This window comes from Equus caballus, chromosome 4 (genome assembly GCF_041296265.1).
Source record: "Equus caballus isolate H_3958 breed thoroughbred chromosome 4, TB-T2T, whole genome shotgun sequence".
In the NCBI taxonomy this organism is placed as follows: domain Eukaryota; kingdom Metazoa; phylum Chordata; class Mammalia; order Perissodactyla; family Equidae; genus Equus; species Equus caballus.
The window spans coordinates 38,448,799-38,475,926 of NC_091687.1; the positions used below are offsets into that span (position 1 = coordinate 38,448,799).

The window sequence follows — 27,128 nt, forward strand, 5'->3', positions numbered from 1 at the left end:
TAGGCAGAGGAAGAAGAAGCTACTAGGTGAAAAATGGGAGGGTGAAATTCCCAAAGAAAACATGAGAGGATGGAATTAAGAGCACAAGCTTAGGGTTAAGCTTGGAAAGATACAGGCACCCTTCTTTAAGATAGACAGGGAGACAGTGGTGTAGAGATAGAGAAGTTAAGGTGCAGAGAAGTGAGGTTGACCTTAATTTAATCAGGCTCTGAAAATTAAGAACCTTAGGCAATGCTCTCACTAACTGTCACAGTTGCTTTCAAATGATGGGCATGGCTGGGCATGTGGGACCATAGCTGAAAAGTCTTCAGTAGAGCAATTGTAAGAGACATAGCCCTAAAGACAGGAATCAACACAATTTTGTCACTGTGCGAACATCATTGAGTGCTCTTACACAAACCTAGATGGTATAGCCTACTACACCCTAGGCTTTATGGTACTAATCTTATGGGACCACTGTTATATATACAGTCTTTCATTGCTCAAAACGTTATGCCACACATGACTGTATTTGAGGCAGAAACCTTATAACCTGCAAAGTCTAAAATGCTTACTACCTGGCCCTATGTACAAAAAGTTTGCCTATCCCTGTACTATACCATTTTAAAATGCCATACACTTTTTTAAAGTTTTTGTTGTTGCTGATGCTTAATGATAAATTACTCATTCCTTTGTCTTAACATAGACAGTACACATGATTACTATGTGAAATAGCTGTACATATTTGTTAAATGATTGTTGTTAGGTTACCAGCAAGCTAGTTCATCATATAAGATTCAAATGGCTGAAGTCGGAGGATTGGCAAAAACAATGGTCCTGTCATTGGCCTTGCTGGAAAATCAACTTGTTGAGAAACTTTGGGTGCTTAAAGTTCTGCAACATCTCTCAACTTCTGGTTTGTATAGTATTAAATTTGAACTTGTCAGTTTCAGTTATTTTTGTTTCTATCTAGCAATGTCAAGACTGTACAACATAATTTAAAATTTTTTTTCAGAAGTTAATTGTACTTTAATGATGGAAGCACAAGCAGCCAGTGGAATCTGTGTTCACCTCAATGACCCAGATCCCTCTGGACAGCTTCTATTTCGTTCATCAGAAATACTTTGGAACTTATTGGAAAAAACTTCAAAAGAAGAAATCATACAGCAGCTTAGTAATTTGGAATGTTTGCTGTAAGTACATGTGGTTATATAGGAATATTTTTTAACCTTAAAATGATAGGCAGTGGCATAACTAACATCTTTGTTTGAATTTGTGTTCCTTTAGGCTTTTGGTGATGTAATGCCTATGTTTCAGGATATCTTTTTTGTGCCATGGTATAAAGGCATCTGCACAATTACAAGCCATTTTTTTCTTTCTTTTTTTTTTTTGAGGAAGATTAGCCCTGAGCTAACTGCTGCCAGTCCTCCTCTTTTTTGCTGAGGGAGACTGGCCCTGGCCTAACCTCCATGGCCGTCTTCCTCTACTTTATATATGGGATGCCTACCACAGCATGGCGTGCCAAGTGGTGCCGTGTCCGGACCCGGGATCCGAACCGGCGAACCCCAGGCCGCTAAGAAGCAGAACATGCACACTTAACTGCTGCGCCACTGGGCTGGCCCCCAAGCCATTTTTTTCTATGTGGAAGGTTTTTTAAAGTAGCTGGTTAACAAAACTAAATTATGTCTTTGAATATATATAAAGTTCGACATTTAAAAGAACTATTTCATTTGTTCATTCAGTTCATTCTCAAAAAATCCATTTTTGGGAATTTACTGTCTTCCAGATACCACAGTAAGCATCAGCAATAAAATATGAGTGAGCCTTTAAGTTACTTATTCATTTATTCATCAAATAATTATTGTCTTCTCTGTGCCAAGTTCAGTACTAGGCCATAGAATACAAGTGAAAACAATGGAGACATGATCTCTGCTTTCGTGGAATTTGCGTTGTTAGGAGAGATGGACAAGTAAATAGGCAACTAAAAGAGAGCATATTAAATGTTATGAAAGAGATTATCACAAGGTGCATTGTGTTCTCCAGAAGAAGGCAATCAGAACATTTCCGTTTGCACGTGACTGAACATCCAACCCAACTGATTTAAACCATCGAGGAAATTCATGGGCTCGTGTAACCAGAATGTACGGCTGTTTTCAAGGCTCAGTAACTATCAGGACTTGGGCTCTCTTCATCTCTCTGCACTGTCTTCCACTGTGTTGTCTTTATTCACAAGCTCTACATAGTGAGACCTAAGAAGTCTAGGTTCACATCATCACAACCCCAAATCAAGCAGAAAAGACTTGCTATTCTGAAAGCTCAAAGAAAATTCTTCGAATTGAGTTTCTGATGGCCCTAAGTGGTCTGGTGTTTGCTATATGCCTATTCCAGAGTGAAATACTAACGGTAGAGAAAAGGGATACTCTGACTGGCTAAAAGGAAGTTGAAGGTAGCTTCACAAGACCAAAAGTGGGGAAAGAGTGAATGCCTAAATAAAAATAAGGGTACTGTTCTTCTTTTTTTTTTGAGGAAGATCTGCCCTGAGCTAACATCTGCTGCCAATCCTCCTCTTTTTGCTGAGGAACACTGTCCCTGAGCTAACATCCGTGCCCATCTTCCTCTACTTTAGATGTGGGACGCCTGCCACTGCATGGCTTGCCAAGCGGTGCCATGTCTGCACCCGGGATCCAAACCGGCGAACCTGGGGCTGCCAAACTGGAACATGCACACTTAACCGCTGTGCCACTGGGCTGGCCCCCGGTACTGTTATTCTAAGAAGGGCAAGTTGGTCCTAGGAGGCAAAGCAACAAATGCCCGTTGTCCAGAGAACCTGACCCAGACTTGGAGAGTTAAAATGCTTCCTAAGGAACCCTGTCTGGTGTCTGAATGATAAATCCAAATTGGCAACACAGAAGAGTTTTACATGCAGAGAGATCCTAGACAGAGGAACAGAAGTGAACATAGAATTGAGCAAAATCAAAAAACTGAAAGAAATTCAATATGGTAAGAGCAGGAAGTACAGGGTAGAGTAGTGAGAGATGAAGCTAACCATGTTTGCAGGGACCATAACATGAAAGGCCTGTTAAGCCTTTCTAAGGAGATATATTCTTATCTGGTACACAGTGAATTAGGGCACATTTGGAAATGTAGAAAAGATTAGAAATACTTTGAAATGAATAGTATAATATAAAAAGGGAGATTTTGTTGATAGGCAAAAGTAGTATTTCCATAGAAATGTAGTTTTAAAGATATGATTTTACTTTCTAGGACTTTGAAGGAAGTATTTAAAAATCTGTTTATGAGAAGTTTTAGTCATTATGATCGTCAGCTTAGAAACGACATATTAGTGATCACTACAATTATAGCTCAAAATCCTGGAGCACCAATGATTGTAAGTATGAATCAAATTGTATTCTTTTTAATTGTGGAAGTGTTGCGTTTTGGGGAAGGGAGTCTTACACTATCTTATAATATTTATGTACTTGTAATGTCGTGATTGTCACCAGTATACTTACACTCTGCCAAGTCTTCTTTGCATCCTTTTGTAAACTTGAGATCCTCTTTATTTTTTAATCTACTTATATATTTACCATTTATGATGTGTTTCTTTCCTTCCTGGTGATATGAGTCCAACTAAGATATCCCTGTCAGGAATGCATTCCCTCATGCCGAAATGTTTGCAATTCTGGTCATTCTTCGGGGCTTTTCACATTAAGTAGGAATGATTTTGTTATCTCTTGGCCAAACCTTTGACATAATGAGAGTGGTTGGGATCAGAGTGCAGAGCAGGGGTGTTTAAGAAGAAAAGCTGTTGAAAATATTTGTATTTTCCTCCCTTATTTTGTCACTTGAAAGTATAGATAATGAATTACGTAAGTAACTTGTGGTCTTGATACATTTTGGGTTCTTACCAAATTTTAAACAGCATCCTGTAAAATATTTATAGAATAATGTAAAATATTTCTTAGAACCTACAGAAGTAAGTTTAGTATTAAATAAATTACAAGTTAATCTGGCTGTATGCTTTTATTTCTTGCTTTCATCCCTTCCTATTGTTATTATTCAATGACAAGGGGAATCTGATAAGATACTTAAATATTAGGTAAATATGGGCATCTGTAACTTAATTTCCATCTACTTAATTCATCCTTTTGTTTTGTGTATCTATATTAGGAATCTGGCTTTACCAGGGATTTGATACTATTTGCAACCTTTAATGAAGGTAAAAACCATGAAACTTTCAACCTATGGTTATCTCGATGAGGCTTATACATCATTTTAGCTTTTATTTTATGCTTTCTTTTATTTCCCTTCACAGTTAAAAGTCAAAATCCTTTGATCAAAGGTCTTAAACTTTCTAATTGCTATGAAGATTTTGAGTTGAAGAAATTGCTATTCAATATAATCGTGATCTTAAGTAAAGATTTACCTACTGTACAGGTAAAGAGTAATCAAAACAAAAATTAAAATTGTCTTACTTTGTAGAATAACTTTTTTTAAGACATGACTGCAAATCTTTCGTCGACCCATATGTCTACCATAGAAAGTAGCAAGCTCTTATTGGCCAGAATTTCACCTTTTCAAAATATTCTTTGCTTATCTGTTAATAAACAGTGAACTTACCTAAATTTAAACCACATAAACCAAAGAAAAGCAGGAGAACCTTAGGGATGTATTTATGTATTTAGATCTCCTAAATAATAGAACGTAAAATGCAGGAAGATCCAGATAGGCTCATCCAGCCCGCTAGTCTGTCTCTGGCCACACTCACAAGGGATGAGTTAATGCTGGAGAAAGCTGCTCACCTCTGTGCTGCCAGTTTCAAGCCCTTAGGAACCTACTTTTTTTCCACACAAACCTATTTACATTTTTTTGTTATTATCCATGAATTGTTATTAATACTTTATATCCTGCATAACAACATGATGTAATTTGAAGAAGAGTGGAAGTGAATTTCATTTCTGTCTTATCACCTACTAGCTATGTGGCCTTGGCAAAATCACCTAAGCTTTCTGAGGCTCAGTTCCTCCTCTGTAAGAGGAAAGTTATAATACTTCTGCCCTGCTCCCAGGGCTATTGTGAGATTGAGAGGAAGGCTTTATAAACTATAAAGCAATAGAAAACAATCTATGAACAATTCCATTAGTTTAGTTATTTGCTGCATTAAGGGAAATTTCATTTTAGTCCTAAAACTCTTTCAAGCTCCAAGGGGTTTCCTTGGAACAGAAGTGGGAAGTCATTCTATCCACGTCGTTAATGATAACATAAGGGTGGTATAGTATAGTGATTAAGGCTTTGGTCAGGTGGAATCCAGTGCTGTCACCTTCTAGCTATGTGATCTTGAATAGACTGTTTAGTTTCTCTAAATCTCAGGTATCTCAGCTTCAAAATGGCGATAACATCTACCTCGTGGAATTGTTATGAGGCTTAAAAGAGCTCGGAATTTTCTTGGTACTGCTACTTTGAGGAATATATATACGAAAAATGCTCAGAAAAAGAAAAATTGTCTTTACAGTTATAACCTTTTTATATCAAAAATACATATTCTATAGAACCTACATGTATTCTCTGAAATACCAAATAGAAACTCCTTCAGTAAAATATAGTTTATTACTACAGTGGAGTATTATATAACTATTAAAATTATTGCTATAAAGACAAATAAAATTTACACTATAGTTTATAAACCAACTTTAGTTTGACAACAGAGTCAAATGGCACAAAGACTATGGTGAGCTTTTTAAAGCACTGTGTGAGCAGTGGAGTCAACTAATTTTTTTTACGTTATATTTTTGTGGGCCAGTAATAGTAGTAGTAGTGAATATGTGTACTCTTATTTGCAGTTCACAGAGTATTTCAAAAACCTTGTCCACTTAATCCTTATAGTAATGCTAGAACTAGTTGTTATTCTTATTCCTGTTTTCTCACTTCTAAATCTTGTGTTCTTTCCATAGGGACTAGTACAAAATTTAGAAAAATTCATAGATGTTATTGTGAAAAAGTCTTTATAGAAGAATGCCAAATGTAGAGAAAATTGAGTAGACTATAGCGTATGATTTGTTACTATCTTCTGAACCATAAATACCTGTACATATCAATCAGAATCAGCTATAATATTAATTGTCAAATTATAATAGCTATGCATTTTTGTTTTATTTTTCCTCAAATCATTGATTCAATAAAATTTTAAAATTCTAGGCGTGTAATTAAATATGGCTTGTGACCTGACTGACATTCATTGGATAGAATATTTGTATAAGTTCTGTTGTGCATCCTTAAAACTTAGCCATAGTCATTGCTTCACACAAAATTGATTTTTTATAGTATACAATTGAGTCTGTGAAATGTTTCCTTTAAAAAAAAGAGGGAAGAGAGATATGCCAGCAGTTTATTTGCCCCAAATGTTCTACTCTTGTCGTTTTTTTCCTAGGCAAGAACTAAAACAGCATAACAAAAAATAATAATACTTATTTTATATTATTGTCCGCTAGAGAGTACATATCCTAGAAAAGGGGATCATAGCTAACTGTTGTTATTGAGTTTGGTTTTTCTGTTTTATTTTGGGGTTGTTTTTTGGTGGGGGGGGGTATTTAACATAGGTTGGGATCTTTAGGAAGGAAATATTTTGACAGGATCAATAAAACATCAAATTGGAAATCTTAATAATTTTCTTAGATTAAATAAAATTATTTTAATTATGTTTCTAACAATGTACTTTTTTCCCTTTCCCATAGCTATTAATTGATGGCAAAGTTCTTTTGGCTTTGTTTACTTATGTTAAAAAGCCTGAGAAACACAAAATAATTGAATGGTCTGCAGCACAGTATGAAGAATTGCAATTGCATGCAATTGCCACTTTGTCATCACTGGCTCCTTTATTAATAGAAGAGTATATGCTATACCAGGGAAATGCCCGAGTCCTTGCATTTCTAGAATGGTGTGAGAGCGAAGGTGAGTGGTCCTTCAAGATTCCTGTCAAAACTCTAGCCTACATATTTCAACTGAACTCTCAATATATGTATAGAAAAAGAAATTAATTAAGCAAAGAGAAATAAAAATATAGATCTGGCTTCCTGTGATTTTAATGTATTTATATGTTTTTTAAAAAACCTTGAGATTTCATTTAAAGTCAGACATTAGTAAATGTCATAACTATAGTTGATGCAAACCACTCAGTAAAAGAAATCATTCATGGAGTCTGATTTAAATTTTTGTATTATTAGACGTATCCAACAATTATACTAAGTCCTAGCAATATTTTAATTAATCATTTAACAAATATTTATTGAATGCCAACCAGGAACTGGATATTGTTTTAGTTGCTAAAGATATATTTATGTTCAAAATTAAATAAAATTTCTACCTTCATGGAGCTTAAAATCTAGATCTCTAGCCAGAAGTAATGACTCCACATGTAGTCTACCAAATTAGCTGAGCCTCACTTTGCACAAAGATTTTATTTCAATTCTCATAATTCTTAGAAAGCAAATGAGAAGTACTGCATTCTTTTCTAGCAGTAATCTTACTCTTGAAACAGTTTTGCATAGCGTATTTTCATTAGATCGAGAATATCATTCATTTATCCACGAGGGAGGAAAAAATTGTAAGCTTTTTTTTTATTCTCTAGTTTCTAATATGCTGAGTTACTAAATTTAGTCTTGTTAAATTACTGTGCATTAAATAAAATAATTCTTCTGTGTCCTTTATATTATTTATGTTTACAGAAGACTATAAGGCAAAACAGGAAATGCTGCCTAACGAGAGGAAGACTGATAGCTAACAGTTATTGAGTACCTACTATGTGGTAGGCCTAAACACCTTACAAGTATTAACTCGTTTAGTGCTCATAACAAATCTAGGAGATATAGGTACTATCATTATCTCTGTTGGTCAGATAGGTAGAACTCAGTCAGAGAAGTTAAATAACTTATTCCTGGCCATACAGTTAAGTGGCAGAGCCAGGATTTAATGCAAGCAGTGTAGCTCCAGAACCCACCTTTGTAACCTACACATAATAGAACAGTATTTTGAACTTTTTTTTCTTAAGCTTTAAACATAAAGCTACTTCTAAAAGAACCTTTTAAAGAATGCATATCGTAAAGAACAAAGGAGGACTTGCCTTGCTGTTTATCAAGACCTATCATAAAGCAATGGTAATCAAAATTGTATGGTACTAAACCAGGAATAGACGAATGGAATGGAATATGTGGGAAGTTGGCATTATCAGAGATGATACTGCCAATCAATGAGAGAAAGATGGTGCTGGGGCAGTTGGACTTTCATGTGAGAAAATAAAAATTAGATTCTTTCACCTTGTTAAAAATAACTGCAAAATGAATTAAAGCCCTAAATATGAAAAGTTAAACTGTAAAAATCTTAGAAGAAAACATGGGAAAATATGGTTATGATAACAGAGTAGGAAAAGATTTTTAAAGACCAGAAGAGCTTAAACCATACAGGAGAAAATTAATGCATTTAAGTAGTGTAAAACTTAGAAATGTCTGTAAAACAAAATCTGAATAAAATAATCTACAGACTGAGAGGAGACATTTACTATCCCTATAACTGAGAAAGGATTAGAATTCAGGTTCATAAAGAATTCCTACATATCAAAAAAGAAATAACTCAGTAAAGAAATAGACAAAGAATAAGGACTGCCAAGTCACAAAATTTGAGAGACAGTCTTTTAATGCACATTAAGATAACAATGAACTACCACTTCGCATTTAACAGATTGGGAAAATTTATTCGTCTTATACATTGTAGCCATATAACCACTTTGGGAAACAATTTGGCAACTTTAGTAAAATTCAATGTGAGTATCCCCCATATGATTCTGTGTCACATAACAAAACTCTTCTCTGTGGGAATAAGAGGACTGGAGTCAGAATGTTTATTGTAGCAATTTGTACTAGTGAATGGACAAGCTGTGACTTATTTATAAAATGAATACTGAAAGCAATTAAAATGAATGATCTAGATCTACTTGTGACAATGAATAATTTTTAAACCATAATGTTGAGTAACAGAAGCAAGTTACAAAAGATACATATATATTTGAGTAAAATTTTAAAGAACACATTTTTATTCTGGGAATAGAAGGAGGAGGGGGAAGGGATAATATTTATTTTTAAAAAAACTAAAGCAAGCATGACAAAATTTTAATATCTCTTTAAACTCATATATATATATATGATGTCTGATATATTTTGTTTTGTTTATTTGAAATGTTTTATGTTTTAAATTTCTTGATGTAAATTAAATTATTAATATTTCCCTGCAGAGGCCTTCTTTAGTCATGGGAACAGTTTTCACGGTACAGGTGGCCGTGGCAACAAGTTTGCCCAGATGCGTTACAGCTTGAGACTCTTGAGAGCCATGGTCTACCTTGAAGATGAGACTATAAACGAGGATCTGTGTGAAAAGGGGACGATCCAGCAACTGACGGGTAAGACACAACATGTTTGTATGCTGATGAAAGTAGAATATTTATAAATTACAGATTTTGTTTGAAATGTTTTTTTACTAATTTATTTTGTCTTTATAGCTGAGAAACTCCTAACATTTCCTTGATTTTTGTTTCATATTGTTGCTATAAATCAGTTTGTCTTTACTGAAACATTGTGATAACTTATCCTTTAACTATTTGTTTACTCAATTCAGATACCATTTCATTTAGGATTATCTTTCCCTTTTTTTTAATGGGCTATTGTCATGTTTCATTCTTCTAGTAATATGTTATCACTTTTTGGCCAGACCTTTTGGAGTCATTTTAAAAGAGTGAATCTGACAGAGCAGAACACTGGTATGCTGGTATATACAGAAATGCACACAGGAGATTCTTTTCTGATATGAAATATCAGGATATCCTTGATTTTCAACTTAGAATTGACTATGCTAAATCACCTTATCCCCCAAAACACATGCATGTGAGTTCAGTGTAAAATTCAGAATCCTTAAACAAAAGCCTTTTACCTTTTGTTAATTAAAAAATAAATAGTCCTCTGGTCCTAACCTTTCCTGACTTTGAAAAGTAAGAGCTATTTTAGTTATAGTCATATTCAGTGATTGCCTCATGAGTAAGTGATATAATTTGCTGTGTGTCAATTAATTACAAATGCCTACTCAAAAACTCTTTTATCTGTTAAGTTAAGGTGCCTCCTGCTCCATCTTTAGTGGAGTGGAATGGTGCCTTCTAATAATAATACTAGTAAGAAAATAAGGATATTGAAAACGGGCTAGACAAAAACATTCACTTTCTTGATGAGTCTACTTAGGATGACCATACCTGAAAGTAGATTTTTTCATTTCCATGCACATTTCATTGTACAGAATTCAGTCTTAAGGCCCTAGCCTAACCGAATGGAGTCTAGGAAACACAATTCTCCATATGTCCAGGAAGAAGTCTTAGTCTAACCTTGGAGGGTAAGTGGGGTAGGGAAAAGGGAAAACAAATAGCAAGGGTTCTTTTCTTCTTAAGATCTTTCCCTTTAATTTGAAAAGCACTGATTTTTATCATGTGAGTTCTTGGAGGCAGGGAGCTTCTCTTACTGAATCTAATGGAGGGTTCTGTAATAGTAATGTGCTCAACAAATAGTAATTGCATTGTAAATGTAAATGTTTATACACCTTTTCCATAGGCACTGGGATCACAAACATGTACAGAGCAGAGAACAAAAGAAAAGATGAATATCATAGAAAGATAACATGTGTTACCCTGCACCATCAGTAAGGCACCTAATGAGTAATACAGAGAGTAAATACCACAGAAACTAAGAGGTTTGGGTAGTTTTCAAGGCTGGGAATCTTAACAGGAACTTTTATTGAGTTGGGGTGTGAGGTAAGGTTAGTTTCAAGAGGAAAAAAAAGAGATGGTCTTTCAAGCAAGGGGACGTCATGAGCAGAGACATGGTGCTAAAATATGCGTGATGATGTGTTCAGAGTTAGCTTAAGTACACTTAGAGTTTTATGAAGACAAGTAATATAAGATAAGGTTAATTGTCTAGTCAGGGGCCAAGCTAGAAAGAGTTCTGAAAGGTAGATAATAGAGTTTGAACTTTATCCTCTTTAGGCATGAGGAGCCATTGGTGGTTTTGATCAGGAAAATTATATGTATAATACTGTTTTAGGAAGAGGAATCTGGAAGAAATATATCAGATGATTTAGAACGGAACAAGGAAAAGGTAAAAGCAGATAGTTGAAGGACACTGAAATATGAAGAAAATAATTCAGTATTAACATAGCGTGTTACAGAGAACAGACAAGGTAACATTCCTGCACCCAGGTGGGAAGAAGAATGAGATAATCTAGAAAGGAGAAGCAGACCTGTGGACTGGATTCCTGGAAGATGCTCCTGATAAAGGAGTATAGGCCCCTCTTCCCTGGCCTGTCTGTGCACTAGGCCTCTAGCATGCTCAACTAGCCCCCTAGGGTCTGATCCCCCACCTGTAATTCATCCCAGCAGGACCAAGAAACGTCCCCTCAGGGCCAGCAATGGAGATGGGCTGTGATTCCCATGGCCCTCTTACTTTGAAACATGGCTCCACACCTTTCTGCTAATGCCAGTGACCCCTTTAACAGAGAAAAAATGACTTTTGTTCCTCATTTAAAGCTTAAAGGAAAATTCCTCTCTGAGGTAAAATTTCATTATGAATGTCATTCCTTCAGTGTAAGTGGCTGTTTTAAAGTCTTTTCTAATTTTGATTTGAAGCAAGGGAGAGATTTTAAAGAACTTGGGAATACTGCTACCAAAAGTTGTTGAAGATGCCTTCATGGAGACCTTAGGAGAGGATGCAGAAAGAAGTGACAGGAATAGAACACATACAGAGATCTTCTACCTTTGCTTGAAATTGATGCTGTTAACCATGAGGAGAAGAGATGAGGCAAGCTATGATCAGGGATTTTGGTCATATGTTTGCAAAGGCACTCATCTCTGCCTTATGTAACTCTGTTTATTTTTAGACAGTTTTGTTTTCTGGGCAAATTATCAGGTTCTTAGGGCATCTTTTAATGACACTCCATTAATTCTGTACTAGAAATTCTGTATAGATGGGGCTCCTGATTGTATTGAGAGCCCAAAGAATACATTTATCATCTTCTGTCTACAGCTTCGAAGTAACTATGCAATGAAAATAGCCCTTTTTAAAATTGTTTCTCTAGCTGAAATTTTATAGGAAGGAATTTCAAAAGAGTAGTTTATCAAAATAAAAATACAGTGTCCAATAACTTTATATTCTTTAAATTTTTTCATACAAGGAATCTTTAAAAATATAATCAAGTCTAATGACAAGGAAGAGGCCATTGTTTTGGAAATTCAATCTGATATATTACTTATATTATCTGGTCTTTGTGAAGATCATGTTCCCAGGAAGGTATGTATGCCTGTGAATCAAACTTTTGCTCAAATGTCCCAATCACCTAACACTATGAACTTTTTCTTAGTAAGTATCCATAAATGTCAGTGTTTTTTAATCTTGTGAAGATTTAATTTAATATTCTTTTTTTATAATTAGAGTATAATTATATACAGTAAAGTGTATACATCTTAAGTATGTAGTTCAGTAGGTTTTGATGAACATATATACCCATTTAACCAATACCTCAATTAAAATATAGAATATTGTTATCTCTCTATAAAATTCTCCCATGCCCTTTAGCAGCCATGCCCCCACTTGCCTCTAGGCAACCACTGCCTGATTTATATCCCCATAAGTTAGTTTGCCAATTCTTTAACTTTATATGAATGGAGTCACATAGTATTTACTCTCTCATATCTGGTTTCTGTCATACAGAATTATATTTCTGAAATATATGCATATTGTTACATGTATCAGTAGTTCATTCCTTTTTATTGCTGAATAGTATTTCATTGTATGAATATCCCAGAATTTGTTTCTCCATTCCCCTATGATAAACACTTAAGTTGTTTACATTTGGGACTATTATGTATAAAGCTTCAATGAACATTCTTGTAATAGTCTTTTTGTGGACATAGTGCTTTTGTTTCTCTTGAATAAATACCTAGGAGTGCAAGTGATGGGTCATAAAGTAGGTGTACACTTTGAAGAAACTGGCAAACAATTTTCCAAAGTGGGCTGTACCATTATAAATGCTGTTTGGGGTTTGAATTAGGTTCATATCTAAAACTAAACGTTAGAAGAGGAGCTTAATTCCCTTTGATCTTTTTAAATTCTATAGCAAACTCTGACTCTCAGAAAATGATAACTTAAATAGCAAGAGACAAAATTAGAAAGAAAAAAACAAAAAATTATGAACGTTTCAACAGAGGGATTTTAGGGAGAGGCAACAAGAACAGTAAATGCATACTTAGCTCCAAGCTTTGATGCAGCTTCTCCTTATATTCTGCCAACCTATGCCTGTGCTCTTCTGGAAAAATACTCATAGCCTTGCTTACTGGGAACCAGAACTGAACAACAAGGCAATGAGAAAGGTAATTGGTAAGGGACAAACATTAACTGGTAATAACGTCATATAAATGATTAAAGGTTTCATCTACATTTATATATTTATTTCTCCTTGGGAGCATTAGAAAATCTTCCATGGTAGAATTTTAGCCGCTTAAATTAGTTGTTGCTAGCTGGTATTCATCTGACGTGATGTTAGACTATACTCATTATAACAGGGAAGAAAATCATGGGACAAGTCTTATGGTTTATTTTTTTTAAAGATAAATAAAGGGAAAATATATATAAAAGGACATGAAGCTGGCATATTGATTGATGACCTCTCTTAAAATGATTAGCTTTACAATAATTTGTCTTAAATTCCTAAGAACAAGTGACTACAAATTTGAAAAAAAATTGTATTAAAAGTACTATTTTCCTAACAATGTTGTTGTATTTTTCTGGTAGAAAAAGTTTAGGGAACAGGATGAAATGAAAAAGGAAGTGATTATTTATTTCAATAAATAATTTTAAATAAATCTTTTAGGAAATTTTTGGAACTGAAGGAGTGGATATAATTCTTCATGTAATGAAAACAGACCCCAAGAAGTTACAGAGTGGATTAGGCTATAATGTACTTCTTTTTAGTACATTGGACAGCATTTGGTGAGTGTTACTCTACCCAAGTTAGATAGAATCACACTACAAGAAAATTACCTCTCTGTCAATTTTCTTCCCTCAAAACCGCACCAGAAAGATAACTGTCTCAATGCCTTTTTCTTTTCAGTAGTCCAGAAATGACATTTACCAGTCTCCTTTGGAAAGTAGTCTTGTCCATCACTCAAATATACAACCATTCTTGTATCTAAACTTAAGTCCTTGTTTTTTCGACTTGAACCCATTCCATTTTGGCCTGGTCTGGGAAAACACAAGCATCTACCATTACTCATACAGTATTCTTCATATAATTGAAGACTGTTGAATTCCTCATTCGTCTTCTCTTCAAGGAGTTGAAGACCAGTTGATTACGTGTTTCCTAATCAATATTGTTTCCCAAACTTTTTAGCCTTTCTAAGGGTAAAAAACATGCCTTTCTGAACATTAATTTATGAAATTTTGTCTTGGAGAAAATTATTTGAGTTTAATATATCATTAACCCTTGACACATTTCTTTTGTTCTATTTGGGTAGAATTCATGAGAGCCATACTGGAACACATTTATAAGAAAACTCTGATGATTATAGACCAAATGGACCTAACAGACATATAAGAACATTCCAACCAATAGCAGAAGGATACATGTTGTGTTCAAGTGCTGTGATAATGTGGTTTATAATAAGAAATGTATATTTAGTCCATTCCTATTACAGAGCTCCTAAAATTCTTGTAATTTCCTAATAAGTAAGAGCAATGGGAATAGCTATAATATTTTATCTTTTATTCTCACTTCCTATAATAGCTCCAGAACAATAAAGATGAAAGTAGTGTCTTTGTTATCCATAAGAAGCCTCTTTCAACCACATTTGAGTTTATGTTAATGAGGTGATTTTTGGAAAGTCCCTAGATAACCACAGGATGGGGGGCAGGTTGCCAGGGGAACCAACCATATGATGGATTAGAGAGTTGGAAATTTCACCCCCACCCTCAACCTCTGGGGTGAGGGGAAGAGAGGCTGGAGATGGAGTTTAATCACCAATGGCCAATGATTTAATCAGTCATCCTTACATAATGAAGCCTCTTTAAAAATTCTAAACTAGGAGATCAAGAGAGCTTCCAGTTTGGAGAATACATGGAGGTGCTGAGAGAGGGCATGGTTTTATGCCCCTTCCCTGTCTTGTGCATCTCCTCCATGTGGCTGTTCTGAAGCTGTATGCTTTTTACAATAAACCAGTAATCTAGTAAATAAACTGGTTTCCTGAGTTCTGTGAGCCACACTAACAAATTTTCCATCCTGAGGAGGGGTGGAATCTCTGATTTATAGCTATTTGATCAGAAGCACAGGTGACAACCTGGACTGGAGTCTAAGGTAGGAGGAGGGAAGCAGTGCATTCTTATGAGACTGAGCCCTTAACCTGTGAGATCCAATGCTAACTCCAGGTAGATAGTGTGAGAATTGAATTGAATTGAATTGAATTGTAGGACACCCATTTGGTGTCCACAGAGAACTGGAGAATTGGTTGGTGTGGGGAATACCAGACATTTGGTGGTACAAGTGAAGTGTTGAGAGTAGAGTGTTGAGAGGAAATACAGAGTTTTTTTACAAGCACTCATGGAACATTTTCTAGGATAGATCACATTCAGTGTCGCACCTTTAACAAATTTAAGAAGATGGAAATCATTCCAGAAATCTTTTCTGACCACAATGGAATAAAACTAGAAATCAATAACAAAAGAAAATCAGGAAAACTCACAAATCCATGGAAATTAAACAATACACTCTTGAACAACCAATGGGTCAAAGACAAAAACAAAAGGGAAATTAGAAAATTTCTCAAGACAAACGAAAATGAAAACACAACAATCCGAAACTTATGTGATATACCAAAAATACCGAGAGGGAAGTTTATAGTGATAAATGCCTACATTAAAAAAGAAGAAAGACAACCTAACTTTACACCCACAAGGAACTAGAAAACGAAGAACAAACTAAGCCCAAAGTAGCAGAAGAAAAGTAATAATAAAGAAAGATTAGAGCAGCTGAATAAAATAGAGAATAGAAAAACATCAACAGAACTAAGAGTTGGTTTTTTGAAAAGATAACAAAATCAACAATCTTTAGCTAGACTAAGAAAAAAGGGAGAATAATCGAATAAAATCATAAACAGAAGACATCATAACAGATACAACAAAAATTTTTTTAAAAGATCATAAGGGACTTATGAACAACTATATGCCAACACACTGGACAACATAGAAGAAAGGGATAAATTCCTAGAAACATACAACCTACCAAGACTGAATCAAGAAGAAATAGAAAGCCCAAACAGACCAATAACAATAAAGAGATTGAATCCATAATCAAAAACCTTCCAACAAAAAAAGCCCAGGACCTGATGGCTTCACAGGTGAATTTTACCAAACACTTAGAATTAATAGGAATCCTTCTTAAACTCTTCCAAAAAATAGAAGAGGGAACACTTCCAAATTCATTTTATTACAACAGAATCACCATGATACTGAAGCCAGACAAAAAACACCGTAAGAAAGAAAATTACAGACTAATATCCCTGATGAACATGGATGCAAAAATCCTCTAGAAAATATTAGCAAGCCAAATTCAACAGCACCTTAAAAGGTTCATGCACCATAACCAAGTGGGATTTATCCCTGGGGATGCAAGAATGTTTCAATATTTACAAATCAATCAGTGTGATACACCACTTAATGGAATGAGGGACAAAAATTACATAAACATCTTAATATGAGCATTTGAAAAAATTCAACATCCTTTCATGATAAAAACTCAACAAATTAGGTAGAGAAGGAACTTACTTCAAGACAATAAAGGCCATATATGAAAAGCCCACAGCTAACATCACACTCAATGGTGAAAAGCTGAAAGCTTTTCCTCTAAGACCTGTAGTAAGGCAAAGATGCCCACTCTCACCACTTCTATTCAACATAATACTCTAAGTCCTGGCATAAAAGGCGTCCCAGTCAGAAGGGAAGAAGTAAAATTATGTTTGCAGATGACATGATCTTACATGTAGAAAACCCTAAAGACTCCACCAAAAAAACTGTTAGAACCAATAAATGAATTCAGTAAAGTTGTGGGATACAGTCAACATACAAAAATCAGTTGCATTTCTGTACACCAATAATAAACTATCCAAAAAGGAAATCAAGAAACAATCACATTTGCAATAGTACCAAAAAGAATAGAATACTAAGAAATGAACATAACCAAGGAGGTAAAAGACTTGTATACTGGAAACTATAAAACACTCATGAAAGAAATTAAAGCAGAAACAAATAAATGGAAAGACTTCTCATGTTCACGTATTGGAAGAATTAATATTGTTTAAATGTTAATACTACCCAACGTGACCTACAGATTCACAGTAATCCCTATAAAAATCCTGAAGATATTTTTTACAGAAATAGAAAACACAATCCTGAAACTTATATGGAACCACTAATCATCAGGGAAATGCAAATCAAAACTACAATGAGATATCACCTCATACCTGTCAGGATGGTTACTATCAAAAAAACAAGAGGTTACAAGTGTTGGTGAGGATGTGGAGAAAACGGAACGCTTTTACATTGCTAGTGGGAATGTAAAATGGTGCAGCCACTATGGAAAATAGTGTGGAGGTTCCTCAAAAACTTAAAAATAAAGCTACCATATGATCCAGCAATTCCACTTCTGGGCTTATATCCCAAAGAATTGAAATCAGGATCTTGAAGAGATAGATGCACTCCGATATTCACTGCAGCATTATTCACAATAGCCAAGATATGGAAACAACCCAAATGTCCATCAACAGATGAATGGATAAAGAAAATGTGGTGTATACATACAATGGAATATCATCCAGCCTTTAAAAAGAAGGAAATCCTACCATTTGCAACAACATGGATGGACCTGGAAGACATTATGCTAAGTGAAATAAGTAATTGACAGAAGAATATCTCATACATGATTTCTCTAAAATAGTCAAAACTATAGAAGCAGACAATGGTATGTAGACATTAGAACGATGGGGAAGGGAGGATACGAAGAGTTGTTGTTCAATGGGTATAATGTTACAGTTATACAAGATTAGTTAATTCCAGAGATCTATGCAATATAGTGCTTGTAGTTAACAATAAGGTATTGAGTACTTAAAAATTTGTTAAGTGGGTGGATCTCATCTTAAGTGTGCTTAGTACAAAAACAAATTAAAAAACACAAAGGGGCGCAGGAAACTTTTAGAGGTGATGGACATTTTTATTACCTGGATTGTGGTAATACTAACACAAGTTATACATATGTCCAAATTCCCCAAATTGTACATTAATTATATGCTGATTTTTTTATTCTAATTATACCTCAATAAAGTTGGGGGGGAAACTGTTGAATGTTACTTTGCATAAGATCAAGTAACTAGTTTTACAACTAGTTGTAAAATTCTAGAAGCAAATTCACTGTTTTTATGGAGAGCCAGACTATTCAGCTCTCCTCCAGATGCACATACGCAGCAGGGCTAATCAGCTACCTAGTTTGTTTGTTACTGTAGAGAAGAGAGGGATTTAGTGATAATATGATAACCTATCATAAGTTTCAACAGCAAATTGTTATTGACTAGAACACTGCATTAAGCACAGTAAAAAACTCAGAGATGAGTATTGATGAATACCACCCTTACTATCTACCAGTATATTGGGAGTCAGAGGTCACTGCAGAAAATGTCTTGATGTTTTATCCCTTCTTTATTTAATATTCCACAGTTATACTAAGATAAAAATTAATAAATAAATGGTTTTATTTATCTGTGTCTTTTACTATAACGAAACTTGAAATCCCTTTGGATATGAAATAAGGTAGAAATAACAAATAATGAATAAATGCAGTGTTTAATTGGTGATGCCAGGCATCCATTCTTTTTTTTATATATTATTGAGTTAATGATAGGTTACAATCTTGTGAAATTTCAGTTGTACACTATTGTCTGTCAGTCGTGTTGTAGGTGCACCACTTCACCCTTTGTTCCCACCCCCCACCCCCCCTTTCCCCTGGTAGCCACTAATCTCTTCTCTTTGTCCACATGTTTAACTTCCTCATATGAGTGGAGTCATACAGAGATTGTCCTTCTCTATCTGGCTTATTTCACTTAACATAATTCCCTCAAGGTCCATCCATGTTGTTGCAAATGGGACGATTTTGTTCTTTTGTATGGCTGAGTAGTAGTCCATTGTATATATATATACCACATCTTCTTTATCCAATCATCTGTTGATGGGCACTTAGGTTGCTTCCATGTCTTGGCTATTGTAAGTAATGCTGCAATGAACATAGAGGTGCATGGGACTTTTGGAATTGCTGATTTCAGGTTCTTTGGATAGATACCCAGTAGTGGGATAGCTGGATCGTATGGTAGTTCTATTTTTAATTTTTTGAGGAATCTCTATACTGTTTTCCATAGTGGCTGCACGAGTTTGCATTCCCACCAGCGCTGTATGAGGGTTCCTTTTTCTCCACAACCTCTCCAACATTTGTTACTATTAGATTTAGATATTTTTGTCATTCTAATTGGTGTAAGGTGATATCTTAGTGTAGTTTTGATTTGCATTTCCCTGATGCACAGCGATGATGAACATCTTTTCATGTGCCTATTGGCCATCTGTATATCTTCTTTGGAGAAATGTCTGTTCGTGTCTCCTGCCCATTTTTTGATCAGGTTGTTTGATTTTTTGTTGTTGAGTTGTGTGAGTTCTTTATATATTATGGATATTAAGCCTTTGTCAGATGTATTACTTGCAAATATTTTTTCCCAGTTAGTGGGTTGTTTTTTTGTTTCAATCCTGTCTTCCTTTGCCTTGAAGAAGCTCTTTAGTCTGATGAAGTCCCATTTGTTTATTCTTTCTATTGTTTCCCTTCTCTGAGAAGACATGGTGTCCGAAAAGATCCCTTTAATACTGATGTCAAAGAGTGTACTGCCTACATTTTCTTCTAGAAGACTTATGGTTTTAGGTCTCAGCTTTAGGTCTTTGATCCATTTTGAGTTTATTTTGGTGAATGGTGAAAAAGAATGGTCAATTTTCATTCTTTTACATGTGGCTTTCCAGTTTTCTCAGCACCATTTGTAGAAAAGACTTTCTTTTTTCCATTGTATGCCCTCAGGTCCTTTGTCAAAGATAAGCTGTCCATAGATGTGTTGTTTTATTTCTGGGCTTTCAATTCTGTTCCATTGATCTGTGCACCTGTTTTTGTACCAGTACCATGCTCTTTTGATTACTGTAGGTTTGTAGTATGTTTTCAAGTCAGGGATTGTGATGCCAGGCATCTATTCTTTTTCCTTTTTTAGGAACTTAAACTGAAGGAAGTTCTAGTATCTAGTTTATGTTGACCTCGTAAAACAAGTTAGGAAGTATTCCTTCTTTCTATGTTCTCTAGAAAGAATTTGTATAAGATTTTTTATATCTTTCTTACATAATTAGTGGAATTCACCAATTAAGTCATCTGTGCCTGGAGTTTACTTTGTAGAAAGGTTCTGAAATATAGATTTCATTTCTTTAGTATATATACATGTCTATTAAGATTTTCTACTTCTTGTGTAGGTTCTGATAAGATGTATTTTTCTAGGAACTCATTTGTTTTGTCTAAATTTTCAAACTTACTGTTATACAGTTGTTTGTATCTTTAATATCTGTAGGATATAAAGTGAGGCTTTCTTTTTCTTTCCTGGTCTTAGTCATTTCTGCCTTCTCTCTCTCTCTCTCTTTTTCCCTTAATGGCTTTCACAAGGAATTAATCAATATTATTAGTCTTTTCAAAGAATCCATTTGTGTGCTTTATTGATTCTATTTTATTTTATATTTCATTAATTTGGTTTTTTTTCTTTTGCTTAATTTTACCTTTTCTATTTCTTGAGATGGATGCCAGGATCAAAGATTTTCAACCTTTCTTTTCCTCTAATATAGTTATCTAAGGCTATAAATTCTCCTCTAATCACAGGTTTAGCTACAGCTCATAAGTTTCAATATGTTCTATTAATATTAGTTAATATTATCATTAAATTCAAATTATTTTCTAGTGTTCATTGTGATTTTCTTTTTGACCTTTGGGAGATTTAGAAATATCTTGTCTAATTTCTGAACAAGTTAGGATTTCTATTTTTTGTTACTGAAATTGCTATGGATTAAAGAGGTAAAAGGCAGCTCATGGTAGGCATCAGAGTACTACCTCAAAAGTGGGAATAGAATAAACCTGATTCATACCCAGAGGTGGTAAAACTGGAACCAGCTGAGTGGAAGGGGCCAAGCTGATGGCCTTTATGCACCAACCACCACCACCCCCACTACACACAACCATCATCACAAAACAGGCAGCAGAAACAAGAGAAAGCCAGGTTAAATAATTACCATATTATTACTGAACCATAAATAATTAAGTAATAGCCATGCTAAATAGGAAAGGGACATAGGAAGTTGACCCCAGCAGGCTTGCAGTGCCTGAAAGAAATAGAGGAGATTAGCCTCTGTTAGTATTTAGCACCAGCAGCAGCAGCAGCAGCAGCAATGTATTCAGCCCATATCCATCCCTTACCCAGGAAAACAGTGAAAGTAGCCCTGGTAGCAACTTCAATCGCTCACTCCATGTGGGCTGCGCAGTCCTAAGCAGCAGGCACGTTAGCAAATAACTCAACTGCAAAGATAGCATGTAATTAAAAATCATCAAATGTTTGAGGCACGCCAACACTGAAAGAGAGACAATAAATGGATAAAGCTTGAAGAAACAGTTACTAGAGCAACGAGAGGAAAGATCTCCTCTACAAATAATGTCATGAAAGCCAAGGAGAATATTGCATCTATGGAAAAGAAATAGGCAGTTATGAAAACGAATTAATTGATATTATCAGGTTTAAAAATAGTTGAAATAAAACGCCACTGGCAAAGTCTCTTCAAAGTTCAATTTTTTAAGTAAAAAAATTAACTACTTGATTTAAGGGAATGAAGGAAAACATATTCTTTGAAAATTTTTTTGATAGAAATAAACTCACGAGTTTAACAATAAACCCTTATTAAATGACTGACTAACTTTTTATTTAAAGGTGCTGCATTTTGGGATGCTATCCTTTAGAGGATTACTTTCTTGAAAAGGAAGGCATTTTTCTCCTTTTGGATTTATTGGCAGTAAGTATCATCATAACAACTGTAAAACAAAAAATAAATATGTCTTTATTAACCCTTTCCAAACTCAGTACCACAGAAGACTATTCTGTGATTAAATGTGCCCCCCAAATCGTGTTCAAATATTTATTTTACAAAAATCCCTCCTGGAGATTCATAATATGCATTGGCATATTAAAGACGCTGAAAATTCCTCCAGTGAAGAAATTCATTTACTGAGGTCAGTGCTCCCAAACACATGACAACAGAGAATTGGTTTTACAGGGGTTTTTTTTCCCACCAACTTTTCAATAAACAGCTTGCAAAGTGCTAGACTATATCACTTACTAATAACTTCTAGCTTCCTCTCTTAGTATTAAAAGATAAGGGCCACATCAGACAAAGGAGTAAAGATGAGCACTTTTTAAGAACTGCGTATAGTTTAAGGTAAAGTGAAGAATCTAGTGTGTCATGGACAGTTTTACAGAACAAGCAGGAGTGAGCACACTAAGCCTTCCAGGAAAGACAGTTGCCATCTAGCAACTGTGAAGAATGGCAAAGACCCTCACTTATCCCCAAAGTAACCCCCTAGTAGCCTCAATTCTAAGTGGGTCCATAGTCAAGATGATATGGGAGGAAAAGTATAATTTTGTTTCAGTAAAACTTTGGGAGAGGGGGCCGGCCCAGTGGCATAGTGGTTAAGTTCGCACGCTCCACTGCTGCAGCCTGGAGTTCGCCAGTTCAGATCCTGGGTGCGGACCTACACACCACTCATCAGGCAATGCTGTGGCAGCATCCCACATAGAAGAACCAGAATGACGTAGAACTAGGGGAGGGAAACAAAAAAGAGGAAGATTGGCAACAGATGTTAGCTCAGGGCCAATCTTCCTCACACACACACAAAAAAAATTGTAAACTTATAAAAAAGAAAAACTTTGGGAGATATTCTCACACAAAGTTCTAGATATATCACTTCCTGTGATTGCCCCATTGTTGATTTTATTAACAGAATAATAAACCTACCTTTATGCAGCAAGGGTACTAAAGTTGTGTGTATCTTTTCATCTCTCTGAAAGAAAAGTAGTTGAAACTAGAGATCACAGAGCAAAATCATTGGATATAAAACACTATCAACGAAAAATAAGTAAATAATAATAGTAAAAATAACCCATCTTGAGGGGCCAGTCTGGTGGCATAGTGGTTAAGCTTGCATTGTCCACTTCAGCACTCCAGGGTTGACAGGTTGGAATCCTGGGCATGGACCTAGCACCACTCATCAAGCCACGCTGTGGCAGTATCCCACATACAAAATAGAGGAAGATTGACACAGATGTTAACTCAGCAACAATCTTCCTCAAGCAAAAAGAGGAAGATTGGCAACAGATGTTAGCTCAGGGCCAACCTTCCTCACCAAATAAGTAAATAAATAAAATAACCCTCATTGATAAATAGGAATGAGTCATAACCAGAAACCCTTGGAAAGTTCAGAAAATTGAACATAATACAGAAGGATGTAAGTGTAGCTCTATTAACGTAGTCCTAAGTTATGTATAGCTCACCGTGTTTCTCTGAGTAGAGTACAAGCATGCCCAGAGGCATGATGTGTCAGAGGTTCTCAAAGTCACAAAATCAATTTGGCACATCTTCCTGGAATCTAGCTTTTACTAGAGATTTGGAAGTAAGGAGTTATATAAAACATACTGTACATACTTAATAATTAAATTTTATATTAATATTTAAGATTATATAGAAGACTTTAAAGACATTTCTCACGTGTGTTCACTCTCCTCCATTAGGGTTTCTTTGATGGAAAGGCATGAAGACTGGTAGGAGCAGCTGATAGCACGGTGGTTGTGAGCATAGGCTGGAATCAGTCTGACTGAGGCCTCCAATACTTGTTAGCTGTGTAACTTGGACAAGTTATTTAACATCTCTGTTATCAATTTCTCCATCTGTAAAAAAGAGATAACAATAGTATCTAGTTTATGCACTGTTGGGAGGCTTATATAAGTGATTGTGTGTGTGCATGCACACGTGCACATGCAGATATATACACACATACACTTACAGGCATTAGTTAGAATAGTTCCTGACAAATATTTTTGCTATGTGTTTTATATTATTATGAATATAATTATTAGGTTGTGCTTAATGTGGATTGAACCAATCAAGTTAATTACAAATTCCAAATATTCTTTAATGAAGTTTTTGTATCAACTTCAACCCTTGACATTTGCCTCTTTCTCTTGAAAGTGAAGTATAGGAATAAAAAGCAGTTGATTGAGGGTTCTGCTTAATACAATCTGCTAAAATATTTATTCAGTGCACAATGATAACAATTGCTAATAATAGTTCAATGTTATTGAGAACGTACCATCTGACAGGCAGCCTTATGTAACTCACTGTGCCTCTGTAAAGCAGGAAATATTATCCTTCATTTAACAAAGAGGAAACTGATAATGTCTGCAATTCAAACCTCAGGTTACATGTTTCCTTTGCTATATTCTATTAGCAGCATACTCTAACTGTTAATCAACAAAAAATATTTCACACAGAAACCATTACTGTCTGGAGGCCATTGCTCTGGATGGGCTTTTACATCCCTAAATTTTAGTTTGCTGAAAACTAGTTGGGCAAAACAAAGGAAATATGCTTGATAAGATGCCGATTATCAAAATACAAAATTACACCATTTTGATTTATTTTCATACATGACTGCCACTGGCAGTTACCATCAGTTGTTTTCTTACTAGCAATGAGGTTATAGCTGGTATAAGTCTTTACAAACCTTAATAAAACATGTAAATTGGAAAGATCCTATAACTACAGTGACCTATGTATAGCACTGTTGACCTTGCTCCACTTAAAATGAGCATCACTTATTTTTACAATCTCCCTTTTTCCTACTCAACCAAATCAACTACAGTTTTGGTCATGACATATGTTTATGACTACATCAGAATTTTATTGAATATTTTTATTTTTATCCTTTTTCATTCCTGATGTTTGAAAATGTACTCATTACAATGGGTATCTTTTAACAGGAGATTGTCACAAATCATACTTAGAGTCTGAGTTTTATAAGACTATCATTTAGAAGAAACCTACTGATTAATACAAATGTTTCTCCTTTTTTTTTAAGGCAGTAATTCTTAATATTTCTTGCAACTTTTTTCTTTATTGTTTCCTTGCATAAGTTGAACCAAAAAAAATTCTGTAATCTAATACTGGGAATAATGGTTGAATTTTGTGATAATCCCAAAACTACGGCTCATGTTAATGCTTGGCGAGGGAAGAAAGGCCAGACAGCTGCTAGTCTTTTAATTAAATTGTGGAGAAAGGAAGAAGAAGAACTAGGAGTGAAACGTGATAAACATGGGAAGATCATTGGTAAGTGTGTTTATAATTGTTAATAGAAGCAATTAGATGCATATTTTTTAAAAGAAATCTGTAATAGATATTAGGAAAGTATGAGGATTTTCACCCCTTTGTTTAAAGTTCTTTTCACAGAGTTTTCAGAACTTGCTATCATAAATTCTGAGTGATTGGAAGAAAACTAAGTAAATTAGTAGCAGGTTTATATTTTTATAGGCTACTTTAAGGAAATGGTATTTGATTATGTTATTTTATTTATTTATTTTTTTTTTGAGGAAGATTAGCCCTGAGCTAACTACTGCCAATCCTCCTCTTTTTGCTGAGGGAGACTGGCTCCGAGGTAACGTCCGTGCCCATCTTCCTCTACTTTATACGTGGGACGCCTACCACAGCATGGCTTGCCAAGCAGTGCCATGTCCGCACCCGGGATCCAAACCAGTGAACCCTGGGCCGCCAAAGCAGAACGTGCGAACTTGACCGCTGTGCCACTGGGCCGGCCCCTGGTTAGAGTCTTTAACTCGAAAAAAACTAACAGTACTTCCTAAAGAAATTTCTTTGGGTTATCTGCTTTTACAAATAGATTCAGTAGTATTTCTTATCCAATAAAATTTGAGATTTAAACAGAATGCTTGAAAACAATTTTAATAGTATGTTGTATATTTCTATTGATTCATATGTATACAATTTACTTTTTATATGAAATAAGAAACTCTTCTAAATAAAATAAATCAAATGTTCATAAATTTTAATTACTATATTCTAAATTAATGAAGTTTACAGTATCAGAATTTATAGTTCATTTATCTATTCTACAATGCTACATTACGTTTTCTAAACCTCTTAAGATTCTTATTATGGCTTCATCTAAACTGTTAGTATTGTTTATTTTTAAATGAAAATATTTCTTCTTTAACTTCTGACAGTGTCTATCTTCAGTCTGTCTTTATGTCTGAGTTTTGATCTATAATATCATAAAATAGTTTTTATATTTATAGCATAATATATAGAAACCCAAAGCAAAGATTATATCATTGTTAAACTGACATTGTTCAATTTCTGGATCTCAAAATTAGAAAAGTTATTTATATAAAAGTTTCACTTTTAGAAAAGTAATTTTGTGAAATTTTCATATTTTACATAAGTAATAAAAATGAAAGCTTTAAGTTTTGCCACAGAATGGGGAAGAAATTACTGGTTACATTTGCTTTCAAAAGACTGACCATGTACAAGGCACTATTTTACTCTATTATAATATTTTTATATATTTTATGATGTCTAGACTAAAAATCTCAAAATTAAATTATTAATTTACTATGGTTGTTATCTGTCCCTTCCATGTATTTTCATGATATCCAATGATTAGATACAAAGAAACCTCTATTTACTAGTTTTCAAGAAGAGCAGAAAATTATACCACTGCCTGCTAACTGCCCGACTATTGCAGTTATGGATGTTGCGGAGAATATCAGAGCAAAAATTTATGCTGTGTTGGGCAAACTAGGTAAGAAGCTACTCATCAAATTCCCTGAGCCTCTCTATTTTGTTGAATGTGTGAGTTGA

At 34.8% G+C, this 27,128-nt stretch overlaps 1 protein-coding gene across 13 annotated transcripts in view; it reads left to right on the forward strand.

Annotated features, from left to right (window-relative positions):
• The window catches only part of CFAP69 (cilia and flagella associated protein 69), a 57,225-nt gene that overhangs the window by 17,253 nt on the left and 12,844 nt on the right, over positions 1-27,128 (forward strand). For all 13 annotated transcript variants that reach the window (XM_023639150.2, XM_070264480.1, XM_070264482.1 and 10 more), the window contains 12 exons: positions 746-895; positions 995-1,172; positions 3,244-3,367; positions 4,150-4,198; positions 4,295-4,416; positions 6,711-6,927; positions 9,260-9,424; positions 12,232-12,347; positions 13,927-14,045; positions 22,136-22,217; positions 25,391-25,583; positions 26,932-27,069. In XM_023639150.2, coding sequence (XP_023494918.1) covers positions 746-895; positions 995-1,172; positions 3,244-3,367; positions 4,150-4,198; positions 4,295-4,416; positions 6,711-6,927; positions 9,260-9,424; positions 12,232-12,347; positions 13,927-14,045; positions 22,136-22,217; positions 25,391-25,583; positions 26,932-27,069 — 1,653 coding nt within the window. The remainder of the gene's footprint in view (positions 1-745; positions 896-994; positions 1,173-3,243; positions 3,368-4,149; positions 4,199-4,294; positions 4,417-6,710; positions 6,928-9,259; positions 9,425-12,231; positions 12,348-13,926; positions 14,046-22,135; positions 22,218-25,390; positions 25,584-26,931; positions 27,070-27,128) is intronic.